Source organism: Sciurus carolinensis, chromosome 16 (assembly GCF_902686445.1).
Source record: "Sciurus carolinensis chromosome 16, mSciCar1.2, whole genome shotgun sequence".
Lineage (NCBI taxonomy): Eukaryota > Metazoa > Chordata > Mammalia > Rodentia > Sciuridae > Sciurus > Sciurus carolinensis.
In genome coordinates this window covers 66,982,304-67,006,095 of record NC_062228.1, presented here as the reverse complement: position 1 = coordinate 67,006,095, position 23,792 = coordinate 66,982,304, and the positions used below count along the sequence as shown (strand labels likewise).

The following is a 23,792-nucleotide window of genomic DNA, read 5'->3' as shown; positions in this document are numbered from 1 at the left end:
GCCGAAGGCGCTCAGCGCCAGGAGGACTCGGTGCCTGGTCCGAGGCGCTGAGGCCCCTGCAGGCACGCTGCTGGAGGAGGGCCCCACTCTGTCCTCCTGGGGGCTCTCACCCAACAGCGGGAGGCAGCCGGGGACCCCGTGTCTTCCCTGTGCCGTTCACACCAGCCTGGAAACAACAGGCACGCGGCCCCTTGCTCCCTCACCAATGGGGGCGCTGGGCAACACCCAGGCGGCAGCCACGCGGCCACGCCGGTTCTCTTCCTGTGCACCACCCAGGACACCTGAGCCCTGCTCCTTAGTCCTCCTCTACTCGTGCCAGGGTGACCGGGGCTGGAGCCTGCGACTGGTGCCGGGATGACGTAGCGCACCGGCCGCTGGTCCGTCAGCACGCAGGGGACCTGCATCCCAGGTTCTGGAGATGTGCGTGGGCCGTGGGAAGCCTGCCCTCCTGCAGCCATCTGGGGACGCGGCAGCAAGCACGACAGATGCCACCTCGCGAGTGTGCTCGACAGTGCGCACCCTCAGCAGAGGGCAAGGGTAGAGCGGCTGGGTCTGTGCGGGAGGCTGCGGTGTCAGGTAGAGCCACCTCTCCAGGCCTGGCCCTGCCACCCGTGCTCTGTGCTTCTCCTGCGCAGGGGCTGCAGAACCAGGAGTGGCCGTGGGGCAGGCCCTGCCGACTCCTGAGGCCTCCTCTGACTAAGTGGACTCAGAACCCAGCTCCAGTTCTGGCTCCTCAAGCCAGCTCAGCACAGCACCTCCCGCTCCAAGAGCAGCCGGCACGGCCCAAGAGACAAAAGACGGAGCGCAGGGACAGAGCCGAGGCAGCCCGGGCGGTGCAGCCAGGCTGCGTGCTGTGGGGTGACAGGCGGAAGCAGCTTGACTGTGGGGTGTGCTCCTGCCCTCCATTGCAGGACCCCAGCTCTGGTCCAGACACCCGGGGGAACCAGGGCAGGCTCCTGGTCCAAACCCGTGCGTAGCTGAGGAGCACGAGACCGCCCTGCCAATGCCCCACTCCCCTCCCCAGCACCCAGGAGGTGAAGCGTGTCCCAAGGGGCTGCCGTGTGGGTTGAGTCGTAACAGCCCTTGGCGCCTGGACAGACCCTCCTAACTCAGGCGCTTATAAGAGCCAGGGCCCGGAGGGAAGTGCACCCATGGCCGAGGTGATAGCGATTCTCTTGAACATTATTTCAAAAGAAAAATAACACCCTGTCTTCCAGATCCCGTCGGAAGCACCTGTGTTAGAACAGATGGAACGGGACCTAAAACCCATCTGCGTGCACTTTAATAAGGCACAGCCAAAAAGTAACAGGTAGGATGTCAGGTCCGCAGAACAGAGAAAACAAAGAGCATGGCACACGCAGCTGAGGAACAGTCGCGAGCTGGAGAGCAGACGGAGGGGCCGTCCACAGAAAGAGGCAGAGGAATCTGAACACGAGAGACAAACAACGCGGGCGTGCCGGCCTCTCAACAGGAATGTCACACAACAGATTTCAAAATGAAGACAGATCGTCTAGACACAGACCTATTTCACGACACTAAGATGGACCCAAGATGTGTTGTGGTCTGGGTGTGAGGTGGCCCCGAGCTCCGGTGCACGCAGGAGTATGGGGTGAAGCTGCTGACCCAGCTGTCCTCTCGAGGTGGACGCCTGACTGGGTGGGAACTGTCACTGGGGCATGCCCTGGAGGGGTGCCTCCCGGGGCCTCTCCCCTGGCTCTGTCTGCTTCCTGGCTCTTCTGTGAGCTGAACAGCTCTCCTCTGCTGAGCCCTTTGGCCAGGATGTTCCTTGGGGCCCAGAGCAATGGACTTGACCCACCATGGACTGCACCTGCTTACCATGAGCCCCCAAACTCCTGGCCTTCTCTAAGTTGTTCTTGCTGGGTATTTTTGCCACAGTGACCCAAGGCTGACCTAAACAACATCCAATGGAAGTCCCAGTGGCGTGTGAGGTGAGGGTGAGTAGGAGGTGGAGGGATGCCGAGGGCTCCATCTGCATTATGCTTGGGCATAAGGTGTCCCCCAGGAGCTTGTGTGAGACAACGCACGGTTTAGGAGAAATGACCGGGTTATGGGACCCTTAACCCAATCAGTGAAGGAATCCCGATGGAATTAACTGAGCGGTAACGGAGGAGGGAGGGTGTGGTTACTGGGGCCCTGGCTTTGGGTAGACAATTGTATCCGGCAAGTGGAGGCTCTGCTTCCTGATCACGTGAGCTGCTTCCCTCTGCCACACTCTTCCTCATGATGTTCTGCCTCACCTTGAGCTTCGAGGAGTGGAGTGTGACGTCTGTGGACTGAGACCCCTGAAATCTCGAGCTCCCAAATAAACTTCTTCCGCTGAAGTTACTCTAGTCAGGTCTTTTGGTCACAGCAGCAAAAAAAACGACCAAAATCTGCTCAGGGAAGCAGGAAGCAACGCGTGTGCTGGCTGAGGGGACACCAGTGGGCCGCGGGCATCCAGGCACTGCAGTCCACTGGCTCAGAAAGGGAGTGCCTGGCTGGAGGGCAGGGTCAAAGCCACCAGGGGAGAGGAGATTAGGATGCAAAGAGCAGTGTGGGCACAGAAAGGACTGTGATGGGTAAGGTGTCGCCCAGTGTGGCAGGAGCTGAGACCTTTGAGATGCAAGTCAGCGCCCCATCAGTGAGTCTTAGAAGGGACAGAAGCCAGTCTGTGGGCAACCAAGGGACAACAAGAAGCCAAGGTGGAAGGGAAGGGAGACCCAGAGCAGGAAGGTGAAGGGGACGTGGACGGGACTGGGTCCATCAGGTTTCAGAGTTGGAGAGTGGAAGACGTAGTGAAAGGGGCACAACCGAGTCACGTGCAGGCCGGACTCAGCAACAGGGGGTCCTCGGTCCTGGACCCAGCAGCACACCAACAGCACTGCCTCCAGGGCTATGTGCAGCTGTGAGGGGTGGGATGTCCAGGACCCAGCGGTCATGGCTTTCCTCTGGCTCCCGCTGGGCTGAGTCACAGGAGGCCGTTTCGGTCCTCAGGTAAGTGACCAGGATAAGCTGGGGAACACTGTGTGACCTGTGGATGGCTGGGAGTCCACGCCAGAGCTTTAGGACCCCCCCGGCGGTCAGGGTCCGATCTCATCATGCTGGCGGGTGACTCTGGACAGTGTCTCCTACAGACCTGTGAGTCCATCTCTGCGGGGGCCTCGTACACGTCAAGGAGATTCCAGGACTCCTGTGACACTCCTCGAGTGCTACGGGTGCGCAAGGCCTGCACGTGAGGGACGCTCACTCCTCCCACGGAGCGTGACCATGTGTCAGCACTGGGCGTCCTGACCCTCCAGGACAAGACAGACCTCCTGTAGCCTGAAGCCTACCAGGAAGGGCCCTTGGTCCAGGCACATGGACCCCTCCTGCCCCTTCCCCGCCCCTCCTCACCTCCCTGGGTCAAGCCTTCTTTTGACCTGAAGATTAACAAGAGCACACTGACACCGACCCTGGGATATGCTCTGCCATGCACAGGCCATGTGTGCACACCCGTGTCACCAGCACTGTCCTCCAGAGAGTGCCCCAGGCCCACTGCCCCACTGTCCTCAGAGCTGCCATGGTGACGTTCCAGGAAACCCAGGTCCCAGAAGTGTAGTAGTTCCAAACTCCAGCCCAGATTTCTTCTATTTCAAAGTGATCTGAGCTCAACTTACTTTAACAGCAATGCTTCACGACAAAGGAGACAGTGACTTCATTTCCTGTTGCTTAGGATTTTCTTGAATTTTATTATCAAATCTCTACCATAGAAACACTGACCAAAAGCGGGGACAGGAGGGTGAAGTACCACTAGAGAGACAGCAGAGCACAGTGGTTAGGGACACAGACTCTGGAGCCAACCTCGGCTCCACTCATTATGAGCTGGGTTCCCCAGCATCTCTGCCTCAGTTCCCGCCTTGTAAAACCGGGACAGTAGTAGTACCTAGTCAATTGGGTTGAACAAGTTAATACCTGAAAAACATTTAACACAAAACAGCACGTGGTAAGTACTATGCGTATTTGAAGAACAAAAACATTTTTTAAATTAACTGGGTTAACTTCTCCATGGGTCTCGCAGGTCCTTATCCATACACACGTTTATTAGATCTGTGATAGTAGATATGTACACACAATTCTATGTCCTCTTTATTCCTTTGTGTTATGCATACTGAAGCCGTATCCACAGTTATAACGTATAGTGACTGCCTAAAACGAATTACAAACTACCAGCCCACGAGGGAGTCGAGAGCAGCCTCAGGCCCTACGCACACTGGCACCCACGTGATACAGGTCACCTTTCAATCAACACCAGTCTCACCCTCCCAGGCAGCAACCCGTCTGCCCTCAGTGATCCCACTTGCTCATCTAAGGGGGCTCATCTTGACCAACGGCAAACTCCCCACTCAAAACTATACTATTTCCTTTCTTAAATTCAGATTAATATCCCATCCTCTACCCCTCAAAGGGCACCTAAACCCTCCCCTTATAGTAGCAAAATCTATCTGCATTTCTGCAATTACGCACAAAATGTTGTCATAAAGATTTCCATCCAGTATTTGAGCTCGACGGGAAGTACATGCCAGTCACACGACTGCATGAGGCCGCCCTTGACAAAGCACACTGACCACAAAGAGGCCCAGGCACTCACTAAGGGTGCCCTGCTCCCCTCACGTCCTCCAGCACCGCCAGCACTGGTGGGCCAGGTGCGGAGCCCAGAGCTCTCACCTGTGAGGATCTGAGGCTGGAGGGCTGACGACTGCTGACGTCCTTTCCCTATCTTTTTCATTCATACCGTTTCTTCTAAGGTATTTCCTACTGAATAACGGGGACATCAGGAACTCTTAATGAGAAGCTTTCCCTCGATTATGTTTATAGGGTTTTCTCCAAAGGGTTATCAAATGTACAAGAAACAAAAACTCTCCGATCAATTCAAGGACCGCGTCTCCTCACTGTGACTCCTCTGGTGTTGAAGCAAGGCCGGGTGGCCCCTGAAGGCTCTCCCACACTGGCTGCATATGAAGCGCTTCTCTCCACTGTGCATTCTCTGATGGATGATAAGGGAGGAATTCTTGCAGAAGGCTTTCTCGCAGTGGTCACACTTGTAGGGCTTCTCCCCAGTGTGGTTTCTCAGGTGCACAATGAGGGACGAGCTCTCATTGAAGGCTTTCCCACATTCGTTACATCGGTATGGTTTCTCTCCAGTGTGAGTTCTCCGGTGTGCAATAAGGTGAGAGCTACAGTTGAAGGACCTCTCACACTGATCACATTTATAGGGCTTTTCCCCAGTGTGGATTCTCCGATGAGCAACCAGGTGACAACTCTGACTGAAGGATTTCCCACATTTACTGCACTCGTAGGGTTTTTCTCCGGTATGAGTCCTTTGATGCCTAACGAGGTGAGCCATTTGGCTGCAGGATTTCCCACACTTGTTACATTCGTAGGGTTTAATGCCAGAATGGATGATTTCATGTTTAGTGAGGGCTGAGCGTTCTCTGAAGGCCTTGCCACATTCCTGGCAGTTATAGGGCTTCTCCCCCGTGTGAGTTCTCTGATGTGCAATGAGATGGGAGCTCCAGCTGAAGGACTTCCCACACTCAGTGCATTTGTACGGTTTGGCTCCAGAGTGAGTTCGCTCGTGCTTACTAAGGGCTGAGTAATCCCGAAAAGCCTTCTCACACTCGTCACATTTAAAGGGCTTCTCTCCAGTGTGCATTCTCATGTGGGCAATGAGGTGGGAGCTCCAGCTGAAAGACTTCCCACACTCCGTACACTCGAAAGGCTTCTCTCCAGTATGAGTTCTCTGATGCCCAATGAGATGAGAGTTCCAGTTGAAAGACTTCCCACACTCGTTACAGACGTAAGGCTTTTCTCCTGTGTGGACTCTCTTGTGTACGACAAGATGAGAATTCCAGCTGAAGGCTTTTCCACACTTGTTACACTCGTAGGGTTTTATTCCCGTGTGGGTCCGCTCGTGTTTGGTGAGGGCGGAACGATTCCTGAAGGCCTTCCCACACTTGTCACACTGGCAGGGCTTCTCTCCAGTGCGGCTTTTCCTGTGCTGAATCAGGTAAGAGCTCCAGAGGAAGGACCTGCCACACTCACTGTACTCGCAGGGCTTCTCCGTGGTGCAGGAGCTGGTGTGCTGCGTGAGGAACGAGTCGTACCCAAAGACCTTCTCCCACTCGTCGTATTTATATGCTTTCTCTATAGTACCAAGCTTTTGATGTTCCATAAAGGATGAGAAGTAAAAGATATTCTCATATTCTTTGTAATCATACTGGTTTTCTCCAAAATGAAGTCTTGGATGTTCATTAAATGATGGGCTCTGGTTAAAGATTTGATGGCACTCCTTATATTCATACAGTTTTTCTCCTGCATGCATTCCTTTATGATCACCAAAATGTATTATGTGATTGATAGATTTAACAGCATCAGTACATTTGAAAAAATTATCTCCAGTTTGCATTTTTATAGGGTGAACAGGGCGGACAGACTGGTAGAGGGCCTGATCATAATCATTGTTTTCACAGGTGATCTTATCTGCATACATTATGGCTGAGTTACACCTCCAACTTTCAGCATGCATATCAGGATTATAGAAATGCTCTAACTGAGAAACCCTCTGACATGGAACAAAGTCCACGCGCTGGCTATACTCTGCCCCAAGTTCACAGAATTCAGACCCTCTCTGAGACAGGACTTGCTTTTGCATGAAGACCATCTGCCTCATAGCTGTACTCTGGTTCGTGTGGTACATTTCTAATTGGTCTTTACATCCCAAAACTCCTAACCTAGAGAACCAAGGCTCATCCCATATGCATCTTTTTAACTCCATGCCGTGGGCTTGTCCTTCATCAAGAGCACTCTGTGTTGGGGTCGATGCACTGCTTTCATGATCTCTCGTCCACTCTGCAAGAGACAGAAAACAAGTGTGAGAGCACAGAGAGAGGCCTCACGCTAGAGGGTGGTCAGCCTCCTTGTCCGTGCTATTGGAAGGCAAGGGAGAATCTGTTCTCTGGATGCCAGAGAAATATCACAGCAGAGAAAAATGAAAAGTGCATGGTTAACCAGAACACAAATCACACCACCGAAGAGTGTTTTCCCGTGAAAAGCAGGACCACAGTAAGGGTATGTGGGAATGAGCGAACTCTGCAGGACTGTGTGCTCAACGCTGCACACTACCAAGAAGCCTGCTTCAGGACTGGTCCTTGCACACTCCTGGGAACTGAGGTCTTAAAGTCTTCTAATTGGTAAGAGACCCTGCCATTCCTGACGAACATCTGCTTCCCTTCTGGGTGGCTGGAGTTCAGAGATCGCAGTAAGGTATGCCAGCACTGTGCCCAAGTGAGCAATGCCCCAAACGCCCTAGACTCCCAGGCTCGGGCAGGTGTTCCAGCGGAAAACATGTCACAAGTGTCGGCATGTCGTGTGCCACGTGTACCCCACTGAAGAGCTGAAGGAGGGCTGAGCCCTGCACACCTTTCCTTTTGCTTGTATGCCTCCACTGTAATAAACCCCTGCTCTGAGCACAGTGATTCCTGTGTGTGTTCTGGAGTCGATGAACCTAGGGTGGTCTTGGGGCTCCTCACAAAAGGACACAATGAATGCTTTTAGGTGTGAAAAAAACAAAAGAAATAACTGGCTACACGAAAGATGAGCATGCAGGCTTAACAAATCACACTCAAATCACTGAAGAGCATCCTAACTCACTGCTGTGCCAGAGCACCTTCCTAACTGCCATCTTGACACCTGCCCCCAAAACGGAGGTGGGTGGCACGGGAGAAAGCACCACCAGCACAGCAGGAGCCACCTGCGATGAGACGCTCTCACGCCACCCCCATCCTGTGGAATCCGGGCGAGACGACCCCCAGCTCAGAGCAGCACCACAGTGGGCTGGGACACCTTCGGTTCCTGCGCACTGCGGAATCACTTCCAGAGCAGTGACAAGGGAGGTGCCCTGGAAGAGCCATGGGACCAAGCAGCCAAGGGAGTCGCAGCCCAGCCACCTGCAGCCACATGCTGGCCATGCCCCTGCCCTCGCGGACATCCCTGATGACGGGCTGAGACTGAATCCAGCAGACTCGCCGAGTCCCCTCCCTTCTCATCACAAGATGTCATCACTGCTGAGGCAGCGGGACGCCACCGCAGGAGGGTGCTACTGTGAGGCATGCTCGGTGCTCAGGCAGCACACGTTTACTGTGCTGCAGTCCTGCGGGCAGCACCAGCAAGGCGTCCTCCCGTGCCCCGGGCAGGGCTCTGCCCCTGCCCCCTCCAGTCTCCAGACACTGGCTGCACTCCGCAGCTTGCTCCCTCCCATCTTCTAAGCACAGCACTCCCACATCCCTTCTGCCCATCTCCCTGTGTCTCTGACCCTCCTGCCTCACTTCTGTGAGGACCCTCATGATTACATTTAGAGTCTACCCAGATAAGCCAGGAAAATCTCATCTCAGGATCCTTAACTTATTCACATCCGAAAGGCCCCATCTGCCATACAAGGTGCCCTGTTCATATGCTCTGGGGGTCAGTGTGTGGAAGCCTTTGGTGGCCATCACGCACATCCCATGAGCATCCAGTGGACCAGACTGTTCCCTCTCTCCAGTTCCTCCCTTACATGCACCACTTTTCTCTTCACACACCTGAGTTCATCATGGCAGAGGCTCCGCTCTGCCAGGAACTGGTAGCGATCACACATCACTACGGCTCTGAGACGTGAGTGCACCTCCACATAGTCCTTCAATCACTCCAGAGAAACTGAAGACAGTGCTGACCAAACGTGAGACCAAGGGACCATCAGTCCAGCTCTGCGTGGAGCAGGGCCCACTGAGCTGCAGCATCAGATGAGACAGAAGACAGAGGTCAGAGATCCTGGCAGAGCCAGGACACTGACACCCTCATCCCTCCAGAAAGACAATTTTAAAACTGGCTAAACCATCAAATCAATGTTTTCAGAGTTCTATAAATGAACCAAAGTTCTATAAATGAACAAGAAAAACAGTAACTGAGTATCAGTAAGGACGGTGAGCTTTGTGGCTTTTTCTTAATGTACCCTAGTCCTATCAGGGGCTCCCCAGCTTAGCCGCAGTCCTGGAAAGTAACAGCCCGCATGTGGGCTGGGCAAGAACAGAGCTGGAGCTGTACCTCAGCCTCATTCCCAAACAACAGTCGCAGTGGTGCTGCCTAGGAAGGCTGGCAAGGCTGGCCTGTCCTGCCCGGCGGGGACTCAAGACCTGCAGAGTGCCCCGAGGGAGCTGGTCAGGCCTCCACCTGCAGGGTGCCGGAGCAATGCAGCCAGCTGGGTCAGCAGCACTCAGCCAGGGCCACGAGGACACGCTCAGGGGTGAGTGCCCACGGAAGCTCCGAGAAGCTCCAACCAAGAAGGCCATGCACACACATCATCAGTAAAACTGTGAGAGGGAGCCCCGCAAGCAGCAGGAGACGCGCAACGCCTCACACAGCGGAGCACAACAAGAGGGTCACTTCTCACAGAAACCTGGGGCCAAGCAGAATACTGTCCACCAAGGATTCCATACCCAGCACAATTACCCTTGAAAAGCAAAGGAGTCAAAGAGATTCCGAGGTAAGCAAAACCTGAGACCCTGCAAACTGTCCCCACAAGAAATGCTAAAGGGAGCCCCTGAGGCGGAGGAAGGCGCAGCAGGCAGCGGCTCTAAATGAAGACCACCAACAAGGCAACCACAGGTGCAGGCAATAGTGCCTGCGTCTTCAGCAGGTAACTCCTGTTTTCCACTAGATTTAAAAGACAACAACACAGAGCAGCAGTTATAAAATCTGTGCTAGACACGATGAAGGAGGATGTGGTTCATGAGAAGGCACCACAGGAAGACAAGCCACACGGAAGCAAAGCTTGGAATACTGTCGACATAAACTGGCGCTGACTAGATGAGTCTGGTATGAACTGAGATATTAACTGCAGTGCCCAGAACCACCAGGGAAGTAACTGGAAAACACACAGCAAGAGAAGCCCCTGCCCCCATGTGTGAGCAGCCCGAGGAGAGCAGGGAGCAGTCGGGAGAGTTCCAGCTTTCCAGTTCAGCAGCTTCGCTCTGAGACATGATACGTTACCTACATGGAGACTATTTGCCTTTTCTTTTTTTTTTTTTTTTTAAAGAAGAGTTTGTGGCCACAGACTACAATTTGGGGAAAAGAGAAAAAAGAAAAATTTTAAAGTAGGTAAATGAAAGACAAGTCACCTCAGAGAAAGGACAGCAGAGAACATGAGTGCCATCCAGTAGCACCACAGGCTGGAAACTCAGCGACCGCGCAGCTTCCCTGACAGGCAGGCGGAGCCTCACGCTGAGCCTCACTCGGCAGCAGGAACGTCAGCGTCCCGCGGAGCAGCCCTGGGAGGACTCTCAACGGTTCTGAAGCAGGTGGCTCCCAGCCTCAGCCCCTGCTCAAGGGAGAGCTCTGGGGAAGTCCCCGCTCACAGGGGCTGCCCTCACCTGGACAAGTGCTCTCAGGACACGTCTGCTCCACCGGCCACGGCTCTTCTCCTTGTTCCAACAGGGAGATGACCTCAGGCTTGGTGATCTGATTCCCTGTGCATGGAGGGAAAGCGGGACTGTGTTCCCAGCAGGGGACAGCAAAGGTAGACCCTGCCCCGTCCTTCCACGACCTCTGACTTGAGACAGACTCTGTCCAGTCCCCCGCAACGCCCTACTCGAGACAGCCCTGACCAGAACTCAGGCACCATCCCACTGGGGCAGAGTGGGCATGCTCCTCCCACCTGGTGTCAATGCGCTGGGCTCAGGGTCCCTCAGCGCCTCTCAGAAGGGAGCCCTGCCTGGCAGCCACTGGGGCACTGTCATCTTCGTGGTGTGACCTTACCCACAGAGAGCAGATGCCCATAGGTCTCCAGCATCACATCACGGTACAGGGTCCTCTGCACAAGATCCAGTCGCCCCCACTCTTCTTGGGTGAAGTCCACAGCCACGTCCTTGAAGGTCACTGGTTCCTAAAGAGCACGTGTGTCTCTCAGCCAGGGATCACCCCCTCCACGGTTCCCAGGGACAAGACTGCCAGCCCGGGAGACGAGACCAGAGGTGAAGGACCTCCTGGAGATGTTCAAGAACCTGGCCAGTGTGGACTGGGTCTCACAGAGAACTTCTCAGGGTCCACACTGGTGAACTGGACATGCAAGGCCCACATTACCCACAGCAAAGATGATCAGGTCTGGACAGGTATCTCCTAGGACACTTGCCCATTCCAGTAACGCTAGCTGGTGTGGACAGGAGCCCACCTGGGCAGCGTCCCCTGCAAAGGCAGGCAGTCAGGTCTGGACCACAGTGGCAACCAGCTAAGGACATCAACTGTAGGCCAGAAACCACGGGCTGAAGTCTGTGCTCCCACATGTGGATCAAGGCCCTGGAAGGTGACCTGAACGTCCACGTCTGTCTTCCTGGCCACCCTGGGGAAGCTTCCAACCCAGACCCCCTGCATCCACCCTCAGACTGTCCCCAGACCCTCTCAGGACCTCTCAAGGACTGGAGCTAAGGCTGAGGAGGATGGCCCCGAGCAGCCATCAACACACATGACTTAAATGAAAACCAGGACGGCGAGACGGGAAGATGAACGATGGCCTGCGTCTGACCAGGTCTGACTTCCAGCAGAGACACCCCTCACAGCACCTCTCAGATCAGTGTGCGCCTCAGGCTGCCTGGTTTCCCTCGTGGGGGAGGTGCGAGGTGGCGTGTCCCCACAGCTCCTGCCACTGGGCCCCTCGACCCGCCCACACAATGGTCCTGACAGGCCACAGCCCTGTCGCCAGGGCAGTCAAGCCAAGACGGACACCTGCGGAGCAGACCTATGCAGAGCATCACCTCTACTCTGAGGGTCCTCGGACCCTCCCCGCCCGGCGGCACCCACCTCTCTTCTCTTCTGGGGCCTTCCCTTCGTCCTTGCTAGGCACAGATCAGACACAGCCTGCCAGCTCTGAGCTCGTCGTGACCGACTCTCCGCCCTCAAACTGTGACGGGCTTGAGGAACTGACCCTGCTGCAGTCCCTGGGGCCTGCCCACACCCCACGGCCAGCTGTCGCAGCCCTCTCCCATCTGCACCAAGTGTCTGGGGCAGCGAACGTGCACTAAGTGCAGGAGGCCTGTTTTCAGAAGCTCGCACCAAGACCCCCTGATGCCTGGTGACTTCTAGGCCCCAGGTGGACTCCTGCCTTCAGCTCTGACCCTCTGCAGCACTTAAACGGTACTGACCACATCCCTGTGAACCACTCCAAGTGGACTCAGTGCTAACTCCCTGCCTTTCCTCTCAGCCCTGTGCAGACCTGCTGCCGCACGGCCTTCCTTGTCTGCACGCTGGCTTCCGTTTGGATATGACCCAGGACAGAGAAGCGCACAAAGCCCAAGCACATGGGCTTTCAGAGCACTACACCTGTGGGCAAGCTGGAGGCCAAGCTCACAGTCCACGTGTCTCTGGCTGTGCACCTCCTGTATCTGACCTCGCTGGGTGGCACCTCAGCTGGCCTCCGCATCTACCTGTGCTTCACCAGGCTGAGTCGGAGACTACCACAGATTCACCTACCACCCCTCCCCAGGCCCTGGAGGAACCGCCTATTAAAAAAAAAAAGCATTGAAGAATAACACCTAACAGACCCTAGAGGAATGAAATCACTGGAGAAGTGGATGCGGGCAACAACCCCTGACAACAGCTGGGCCAAGGTGGAAGGCAGACGGGGAGCTTTAAAGCAGGTGGCGTCAGTGCACATCACCACCTGCTGATCCATCGCGCACCTGAAGAAAGGCAGCGCAACGAAGCAGGAAGGGCCAGAGTCACCCAGGAGTACTGTCAAAAGTACCAAACTCATCTCCGCAGGTCTCCAGTCCAACCGCCAGTCTACAGGACCTGGGATGGGCGGGGGCAGAACTCACTTGATGACATCACAAAGGCAGAACCAGGCAAACCAGCCAAGGCATCAGTTTCTTCAACAAGCCACACGCAAGCTTTGTGGGGGCTCTATGGATCCTGATGTGAGCAGACCACTGTAAGAAGGTATTTGGGGCTGGGCACAGAGGTGCTTATTTGTAATCCCAGCACCTCAGAAGGCTGATGCAGGAGGATCACATGTTCAAAGTCAGCCTCAGCAGCTTAGATAGGTTCTAAGCAACTGTCTCAAAATGGAAAATAAAAAAGGCAGGGGACATAGCTCAGTGGTAAAACACCCCTGAGTTCAATCCCCAGTACCAAAAGGAAGAAGACATCTTTAGGGACAAGTGAGGGAGAGTGCACTGGGTATTAGGCAACATTAAGGAATTATGTTAAATTCCTGGGTGATAAAGGCACTGTGGTCACAGTCTAAAAGATACCTTTCCCTTACAGACACAGAAGTACTTGCAGGTGAAATGACAAGATTCTGAAGTTTGCTTTAAAATACTCATTTAACAAGAAGGTTGTTGAACAAATGAAACAGGAAGCTGAAAGCTGGCAGGTGCTGATGCTGATAAATGTGGGGTCTGTGGAAAGCTGAGGAGGCCAGAAGGACACCCCATCTTAGCCGCACACCTATGCCGTTGCACCATGATAAAAGGGACTCTGCAGATGTGACTGAAATGGGGAGATTATCTCAGATGGTCCAGATGGATCCACACAGGTCCTCCTGGGAGGGAGGCAAGCAGGAGGGTCAGCCACAGGCACGAAGATGGAGGCAAGGGGTACGACAGTGCTGAAGACAAAGGGACACAAGCCAAGGAGGGAAGGTGACCCTAGAAACCTAACAAGCAAGAAAGCACATTCCCCTGGAGCCTCCAGCCAGAACACGTTTCAGACTTCCAAGCACCAGAGCAAGGGAATTCACGTTGTTCTAAGCCATCAAGTCTGTGATAGTCTGTCACACGACAACAAAAAGCCAAGAGAGCATATGTCCTAGTCTGGGCTTAAGACTCTTCGCACATGTGGTGGCACACACCTATGATTCCAGCAACCCAGGAGGTGAGGCAGGGTGGCAAGTTCAAGCAAATTCAAACCTGGGCAAGCTAGCAAGACACCATCTCAAAACAACAAATAAAAAAGCTGGGAGTGTAGCTCAGTGGTAGAGCACTCCAACAAGAAAATGTGTGCGTGTGTGTGATATTTTTTTTTCAAGAAACTAAAAGAAATATCCCCTCCAATAGAGAGAATGGGTCAGTAGCATAAGGAGCTCCACATTCACATTCCGGGTCAGAAAGTCGACCCACCAAGTGGAGCACAGGAGGCCGAGGCAGGAGCGGAGTGGCTCTGGGCACCCACCTCAACAACAGAGTGAGGCAGGAGGGACTCGGGCGGGGACTGACCAGGCCAAGGCCAGACTCAGCACGGTTCTCCAGGCACCCACCTCCCACGGCCCTGCTGGACCCCTGTGGGAAGGGGGCTCTCAGGCTGATGCCAGAGTTGAGACCTCTGCAGTCTGGCCTGCAGGGTGAGGAACTGCAGCCCAGGCTGAGACAGGAAGCAGAGCTGAGGCAGATCCTGGCCCACCGAGGCCCACTGCCTCAGGGGGGCTTTCAGAAGCAGGATCTGTTCAACTGCAGCAGACACGCACAGTCTCACAGCCCTTCCCTGGTAGATCCACAGCCCAGAGGACCCTGGGACAGGAGACACACCCGCCACACAGGAAGATGAACCGCGGCAGCCAGGAGGACAGAGCAGACAGCACCAGCACCCAACTGTAATGAACTGTTAGTCCAACTCTCAGGCTTTCAGCCTGGGAAGACCCTAGTGGAAAACAAGGCAGAATAGGAGAAGGAGAAAGCTATCTTTTAAAATACAGTCCTCTTAATATCACACACGCAGAGAAATAGCCACGAACAAAGTTATGCATCTGACAAAAAGGTACCAAAAAAAAAATCTGACACCACAAGTTAAGACAAGCAACAGACGGAAGACAACTCATTCATGGCAAAACATGAGGGCCCAGAATGCACGGGAAATACCTACACGTCAGTACGTCATTCTCTGGAAACCTAGGCACAGGGGAATGACACAGAAGAAATACAAACGGCCAGTGAAGATAACAAAAGATCTTCTATCTCACTAGTAATCAATTAAAATAATGCAACATGCCTTGTTGGTCGTGAGGTCATCAAAAATTAAAGGACCTGGCAAAAAAATGCAGGGAAGTGGTACATTCTCCCAGAGTGGGGAGCCCAGCAGAGGCTGCTCAGGGAGAGCCACAGAGCAGCACACCGGGAGGCTCAGGGCGGCCAGGTGAGCTCTTCACATAGGAACATTCCCACGCTGTGGTTCAGAGCGAACGACAGAGGCAGGCCTTACAGGCCCATCCATAAGAACGGACGGACGGCAGGATGCGCGTCCCTGCAGTGCCACCTGGAGACCCACCTGTACCAACACAGGCAACATCCAAGTTCCACAATGGAAGCTTTAAAGAAGCAACAGGTACAGGGGAAAAAACTTCAGAAAGACTCAACTCTGTATCTCCGTTGTCTACATAGTTTATGTATGAAAACGAAAATGCATTTTCAGTGTACACACCAAATTCACGATTAGCAGCTCTACTGAAGGACAAGAGCCACTGAGGACAAGGTGAAGAAGGAACACCACAAACGTGACCAAACGTTACTGTTCATTCAGTGACGGGAATGGTATTTGCTCAGCTGCTTTTTATGTCTTTCTGTAACTGAACAATCAGTCAAAACAATATTTAAAATAAACATTTCCAGAATTTAAAAAGAGATATTACCAAACTGGGAGGCCTCAGGACTAAACGCAGGAAGAAACTGCCCTGCTGAATATTCCCCCATGCTAGTGACCTCACCTCAGGGATGGTAAGAGGTCAGTGAACAGCTTGTGGATCTGCACATGAAATGCAAAGCCCAGGAGCTGAAGGCAAGTCCTTCCCCAGTGCAGAGATGAGGGACCCCCTACACAATCCCTGCTTCTCTGGAGTGAGGCCTTCAGCTCTAATGGAGCCTTTCCAAGCTAGACCTCCTTTCCCAAGATGGCTGCAAAGACATCCCACCAAACCCAAGAAACCCTTTGTACTTCACTCTTGTGCACGAGTGCACTCAGCTAGGTACTTCCCAGTACCTGCTTATACACAACCACTGTGAGGGTCTGAGAGGAGGCCAAGGGGCTGAGAGAAGTCTGAGCTGTCTGACCAACAGGACACTGCCTGATTACTCATCACCTGGTTCCACACACTGCTCCTTCATGGAATCTTGGGCAACTATTTCTTTGATATTTTTTTCTTCCCCCAGTACTGGGGATTGAACTCAGGACCTCTCATATGCAAGTACCCGATCACTGAGCTAAAACCGCAGTGCCTGTTATTAGTACCTTAATATAATCTCTCTGCAGAGAAAAACATAGCTAGACTGTGTACATCCTCAAGTTGGGCCAAGGATGGGTGCAGAGTATTACTGGTGTTACACCTGCTTGTCATGCAGAAGTTCCTGGTGAACTGTTGCAGAAGAGTTTAGGAGCATTTCTTATTTGGAGAAGTTGGCTGGCATTTTAGAGACTGAGATATTATCACTGTTGTTATTACGGTTCCCTATTTCTCAAAATAACAGGATCTGGGCTCCTGCTACCCAACACTTCACTAAGTAGTTTGTTTCCAAGATAGACTGTGCAGATAATGAGGGATGACAGCATTTGATGTTCTCACTAGGTGGATGCTTTATTTCCATAAACATTTAACATGGAAGGAACGATAAAAGGACATAGACTCATCTGTGTTCCTGAAGACCTTGATTGATCAAAATCTCACAATTCAAGTCCAAGTTTCCCACAGGGAAAAATTCAAAGTGAGTGTGGGAAGGGGCCAGGAGCATGTTCTCAGAAATCACAACTCTTCAGACGTTAAAGGGTACTGTTGTTTTGTTTTATTTTTCTCAGCATTAACTCTAATAAATTCTCAGAAACCCTCACATAAATTAACAGCAGAGCAGAGCACAGTGGTCAGTCGGGCTTCTTCATGGCATTCTGTTACAGCTAACTTGTTCCCAGGAGACTGATTCAGGGCCCGTCTTTCAGCCTAGGCTGCTTTCACTGCTGCTGATCGCTACGCATCTAGAAATGACTGTGTGCACAGTGACAGCAGTGGGCCCCACAGCTGCCCAGGTTCAGATGCAGTAAGCACCACCCACATCACGCCGTCAGGCCCTTCTGCTTCCCAGGAAGCAGACTGCCACGTGGGGACTACACAATTGTGATTCACTTCACCTTTCAGCTTTGAAAATGCAGATTTTATAAATTTCTTAAATTTCGAAGGAGGCTTAAAGTGATGTTATTTTTAAAAGCTTTATAACACAGTACCTCACATTTACCTGATTTGCTATTTTAGTTTATAAATAAAAGACCTAATAAAGTAATGAAACTATTTTCTTCACCTTTTATAACAGAGAATCAACAAAGCAAATGTAAGTTTGATGAATTAGAAAAAAAACATTTAAAATCCCCCACTTAGAAACATGGGATAACCTAAAGAAACTGAAACAAGTTAAAAATGTGCCTCAGTCATGAAAGGAAATACCGTGCTGATGCATGCCACCACGGGCACAAGCCCTGCCAACACCCACCAAGTGGAGAAGCCAGACACTGTGGTTCCACGGACCCGAAACGACTGCACCCAGCAAATCCTCGGAGAGAAGGCAGATCAGTGGTGGCCAGGGCTTGGGGCAGGGAAACGGGGTGACTACCAGAGGGGACTGGATTTCTCTTCAGAGTGATAAAATGTTCTAGAGTTAGATGCTGGTGATGGACGTACAGTTCTGTGAGTATATTAAAAACCAATGAAATGCACTTTAAAAAGCAAAGTTCATGTGGATATTTCAATGAAGCTGTAATGAAAACAACTGTAAGTGCCTGCCTCTGGTGGAGACTGGGCAGGAAGGGGAAGGGGACCACGCCTGTCCCACAGTTCCACTTCTCTCAGGAGCCACTCGGGTCCTGACGGTCTCCTGCTTTGGCTCCCTCCTATCTCCTCGCTTGCTCTCCTCCCAGCTCCCGGGCCTGACCTGTCATCCTGCTTCCCACACCCCCTGCCCTCCACACTTGCCACGAGCACCTTTCCACTCACATCTGGATGTGGCACCTGCTGCTCCCAACACCTCTGAGATGCTCCATCACTCCCAGGTGGAGTCCCAGCTCTGCAGCCAGAACACAGGACCCAGCAGGGTTCTTTATGATCTCTCCAGCCTGAAAACTACCTGGGGTCAGTTTCTGTCTAGACACTCGCCATACAGTGCACCCCCAGCCCCAAAACATACCTGAGGTGCTGCAGGTCAGGCCCTACTCCAGCAATGCCCACCTGGCTGGTACATCCCCTCTCCCCCTGGCTCCAATCTTCAGGTACCCCACCCCCAACAGCAAGAGAGTCCCAGCTGCTCCATGCCCACTGGCAACACGGATACCGGTCTCCTAGGCATCGGCTGCACTGAGCTGCTGCAGGGCCCACCCCACAGAACATATGCAGCCCAGGCCAGCTGTTAGATGGCATTATCAAGCGAGCAGATGACCTGGAAAGGGATCTGGGAGGTTCTCAAGGTACAGACTGACTCCTGTCCTTACACTCCTCACATCAATCAAGGAGCGCACTATACAGCATCAGCCTCAATCAGGTCCTGAATACATGAAATAGGTGGGAGGAGGAGACACGGGCTGCCGGCCAAGGGGGCTGTCCTTCGTCCTGCACAGGACCCAAGGCACAGCTGTGGCTCAGCACTTTGGACAGGCTGTGTGGCAAGGCTGTAAACCATGGACGACTGACTCAATCATCCCCACCTGTACTCAGGAAGCTTAACATTTGGCTGATTTCTTTTCTACCCCAACTCTTTTACTATTGTAAATTGAGTAACCACAATGATCGCAATAGCCAGACAACCTGGACACCCATCCTTTGGAAATATGGTGGCCCTTCAGGAAAAAGTGGAAGGCCATCTCACCTGGACCTGGTCTGCTGGGTGACCAGCAGCCCTCCTCCACTCCTTGTTGCTCCACTCCATGTGCCACACAGGGTCCTGAGGACACAGAGCTAAGGAAGGAAAAAGAAGTCATGGAGGCAGCTCTTCCTTCCAAAAGCTCCACCACATAAGCCCTTCCTCCTGGGGGGCTGAGGAGGGCCAGTCCCTGTCCCTCCCTCCATGAGAAAGGGGTAGACTCACTTCCTCCTCCTACAGATGAAGGACATGGGGCTCAGAAAAGGAAAGGAAATCTACCTGCACACACGAGTCCCGACACCCTGAGCCAGGACGCGCTGCCTCTGAGCAGCAGGGTCCACTCACAGCCCTTCTGGGCCAGAGCCCGGAATGGCTGCACGTTGATCCGCATACATCCTGTCCTGGGACTGACACCAATCACTTTATCCCCCTCAGTTCTCCGATTCCTCAACGACACATGTGGACCAAGAATCCCCTGCCCTAAAGAATGCCCGGGTCCCCAGCTCTAACCCAGTGTGGCAGATCACTGCAGAGGGAGGCTGCACATGGCAGTCAACATAGCTAAGGACACAAGTTCTCAACTCACCCCAGGAGGGCCACGGGTCAACAGCTGCCATCCCCCAGGACTGGTCCACAAGGGCACCTGCACAGAAGGATCAGGTTAGGACTGTGACACCAAGCCAAGTGAACAAAGGTGACAAAATGGAAAAGGAGACTTCCTCACTGAAGGACACAACAAAGTTCCATAGAGTCCAAGGCACGAGGATTGGTGGTAAGAGTTAGGAAATGTATTGATACAATCTAACTATAGGACAATTAAAAACAGAACCTTGTAAATGGCTTGAGGTATCTGACAAATACAGTATCATCTAATTTTTTTAAAACAGTTAACAAGTAGGATATCTTCTTGATGTCTAGTGATGCAGAATCTCACTTAGAGACAAAACATACCACTGACATCATACTATCACTTAACATTGTTTTTAAATTACAGATCAATGCAGCTGGGAATGGTGGCACATGCCTGTAATCTCAGTGACTCCAGACGCTGAGGCAGGAGGATTATAAAATTCAAGGGGACAGCTTCAGCAACTCAGTAAGACCCTGTCTCAAAATAAAAAATAAAAAGGACTAGGAATGTAAAGCACTGCTGAGTTTGATTCCCAGTACCAAAAAAAGAAAAATGAGTAAAAGTAAAAAACATGGAGGCATTAAAGACATTTCTGTTATACACAAGACTTCTTCCAAGAAACTCCACAAATCAACAGAAAATCTTTTGAGCTAGTGACACTTTTCAGGAGCTGACTATAAAATACACACAAGTTGGTCATTTACAGCAACAACTTTTTCCCCTTAACCAGCAACCAGTTCTAATCCTCTCCCCAAAAGCCCTAAGCCCTGATCCAGGTCCCATCTAGGTAAGGCCCAGACAACACCTGATTTGGACTCACCCCTGGAGGCCCACGGGTTGATGGACGCCATCCCTGAGGACGGATCAACCAGGTGCCTGTCCAGGAGCACCACCTGCCCAAGAGAGCCTGATTCCCAGCCTAGAGACAAAAGTGGAAAAAGACAGAAGTGGTTCTTTCTCACAGAAGACCAGTGGAAACGAGAATCCGCCCACGGAAGTAACAAGACTCCAGTAAGCATTGTAAGAAAACATAATTCACATGACAACACATGGCAGAATTTCTGGAGAGAAATGAAGGGTAACTGGAATAAACCCGGAGTACCATCCTGGATAAGGATGCAAATTTGTCACTCCCAAGAAAGGGAGTCGATTTAGATGGAACTTTCGGATGATCTAACAAAAATCACTGTAAAATCGACCTGCAGACAGAGTAATGGTCTGAAGGTGGAAGATGGGAGGTGACAGTTCAGTGGGTGCAGGAGTGTCCTCGGGGATCATGAAGATGTTCGGGGACTGGAGCGCGGGGACGGTGGCACAACTTTATGGATATGCAACAAAACCACTGAATTGCACACTTTAAAACGGTGAATCCTGTGTCTCGTAAATCTTATCTTTAAAAAGAGAAAGCACCTGCAGGGCCGCGAGGCCCACGCTGCCCAGGCTGCAGGCCTGCGCCGCGCGCGGACAGTCCCGCCGGGGCGCGAACAAAGCGCGGCGGGCGACCTGACGCCAGCCCGCGTCGCACGCCCAGGCACCGGGCTGTCCCCACCCACATCTGACGTCCTCCGCGGCGCCTCCTGCGCCGGCGGGGCCGCGGCCGCCGGGGGGAGCGGGCCCTACTGCCGCCCGGGCGGGCCCCGCGAGCGGCCCGCCTTACCTGGCTCGCGGCCCCCTGCGCGGCGGGGACAGGTCGCGCCCGCCGGAGCCGCGGGCCGAGGGCAACGGGGCGCGGGAAGGGCAGGCGCAGGCCCCGCCCCGGAGCCGCGCCGGCCCCCACCGCAGGCGCCACCTCTCCGCGCCCACTCTCCCGTCCCCCGGCCTCGGGCGGCGGAACCTGCGGCCCAAAGGCGCGGGCGAAGGCCTCACCGCGGCCGCGGACAATGGCGGCCGCTCCCCCGGCGCCGACCAGGGCGTGCCGCGGGGACTGCTGGGAGCTGTAGTTCGCAGGGCCGCGCTTCCGGCCCTGGCCGGAAGCGGCGCCAGGGTCGGCGCGCGGGCCGCGATTCCGTGCGACCCGCCGCCTGAGGCCCGGGGGCGCGGCCCGAGCTCCGCCCGCCGTCCGATCTCGCCGCAGGAGCTTGCCGAGGGCCGTGCGCGCTGTGCCGGTGCCCCGAGAGGAGAAGCCCGGGTCTGAGCCCCGCTCGCCTGCGGGGCACGCCGCCGAGAAGGCCCGGCCGCCCTGCGCCTCCGATCGCGGAACTGCGCGGAGTCGGGCCCGGCCTTTCCCGTGGGGCGGTTGCCGGCGCGACCGCAGTTCCGGAGCGGGACGGGGAGCGAAGCGGGCCCCGGGCGGAGCCACCAGCGCCCAGGGCCCTGGGGCCCGACCTAGGCGGGGCGTCCCCCCGGGCTCGCCCCCTCGGTGGGAAAGTGGCTTCTCACGGCCGCCCAGCTCAGGGCTCGTGACAGCCAGTCACGCGGCTGCCGGAGCACGCCGGGCTCTCCAGGGTCGGGAGGACAGGAGGACACGCGAGGGAGACGTGGAGCGGTGGCTCAGGACGGGGGTGGAGAGGTGGGCGGAGGAGCGAGTGAGAAAAGGCGCGGTGGCCGCGTGTGCAAACGGTGGCGAGGTGGGGCGGGCAGGGGCGGGAGTGCGAGGGCGGAGGAGCAAGTGAGAAAAGGCACGGTGGCCGCGTGTGCAAACGGTGGCGAGGTGGGGCGGGCAGGGGCGGGAGTGCGAGGGCGGAGGAGTAAGTGAGAAAACGCGTGTGTAACAAGTTGCTGGAGTGCAGCACGGAGAGATTGACACGAGTGAGAAGAAATAGGGGTCGAGGACGCACATTACACACTTAAGGAGCATCTAAAAACCACTCAGGCGGACTGGGGAGGTAGCTCAGTTGGTAGAGTTTGCCTCCAAGTATGACCTTGCAGGCAGATCACCTATGATAGGGATCAGTCACCCCATGATGGAAACTGAGACTGTCCCCCCCCCTCCACACACACACACACACACACACACACACACACACACAAGCAAGAGCCATCATGTCATGAGTCCTGAATGGCCACCTCAGTGGTAAGACTTCTCCAGAGCCACCTCAGGGAACCAGCAATGAGAAAACGATCAACCAGAGCACAGTTTGACCAAGACTTTTTAATTGTGCATACTTCCTGTCCCCTGCCTCACTTCCTCTGTTTAAACCCCAGACTCATGCCAGGACTCACTTTCTCCCTTTCTCGTCCTGCTGTGGACGCCCTGATTAAAGTTTTCCTTCACCACTACTCTTCCACTTATACCTTGGGATGGAACCTGGGGGCTAGAACCAGGCCTTTCATCCTAAAACTCTGATTGGGCAGCTAATGTAGAGAGGAAACTAGGAATTGAACCCAAACACGGGGTAGCCATTTAGGATTCTGAACTTGAGTGAGCACTGTGCAAGAGATCCTAGAGGTATTTCTGCTAGCAACAGAAGCTCATCCCAGCCGTCCTATGAGTTGGGTTGGCACTCTGCTGACCGCAGAGGGGAGTAGCCACTGAATTTGAGAGTCACACAAGAAGTAAGGAGGAAGGGGCAAGGTGCTGGGAGGGTTCCCAGGCAGTGGGAAGGTGAGTTTGGACAAAGAGTGGGTTCTGGGAGGAAAGCAGTCTGAAGGTATGCCCACAATTCCCACCACTCAGGACCATGCAGACAGGCTGCAGAAGCAGTCCTGGAGGTGAGAGGAGCGTGCCTTCACCCCACAGGCCGTCCCCTGCGGACAGCCCAGGGAGCCTTTAGGATCTCAGGCCCCTGCTGTGGTCTGAGTGAAATCCAAACTTCAGTTATGACTTAGGAAACAGGAAGGCAGTCTGCAATCTCAGTCCATGTCCTGCCCACTCACCCCTGGACTCCAGCCACCTCCAACAAGGTCAGCCCATTCCTGCCCTGGGCCTTTCTTGCTGTTTCCTCCTGCAGGAATGTTCTTTCTCAACTTACGATCATTTCTTTTTTTCCATATCTCAGCGAGGCCATCACATCCTGAAACTAACCAGCTCTGACTAGTCCTCCCTAGTTCTCAGTTCATTGCCCTCTTGTTTTTGTGCCAACACTACCTAAAATCAGCTCATTTCATTTGTTTGTTTTATTGACTGTAAGGTCCACCTAGACAGACACTTTCTGTTTGTGGCTGCGAGGAAGTAATAAACATTTGTATTTCCTCGAGACTTGAAAATGACCCAAGCATTCGTATAGGAAATGCTAACAAGCAAAGAAGACTCTCAGGAAGTTGCCCTTTTGTAGCCATGAAAGCATTTGAGACCGAGGGGAAGGCGGTGACCTCACAGCGTTCCTTTACTCCTTCAG

At 53.7% G+C, this 23,792-nt stretch overlaps 1 protein-coding gene across 1 annotated transcript; it reads right to left on the bottom strand.

The window, feature by feature from the left end:
- Nucleotides 1-3,707: 3,707 nt before the first annotated feature.
- Nucleotides 3,708-21,305, bottom strand: Znf606 (zinc finger protein 606). Its single transcript, XM_047528323.1, has 7 exons — nucleotides 21,173-21,305; nucleotides 20,336-20,434; nucleotides 19,471-19,527; nucleotides 18,891-18,979; nucleotides 10,828-10,954; nucleotides 10,443-10,538; nucleotides 3,708-6,888 (listed from the first exon to the last, which is right to left on the bottom strand). The coding sequence occupies exons 2-7, from the start codon at nucleotides 20,364-20,366 to the stop codon at nucleotides 4,904-4,906; spliced, it is 2,385 nt and encodes a 794-aa protein (XP_047384279.1). The 5' UTR covers nucleotides 20,367-20,434; nucleotides 21,173-21,305; the 3' UTR covers nucleotides 3,708-4,903.
- Between the last annotated feature and the right edge of the window lie 2,487 nt (nucleotides 21,306-23,792).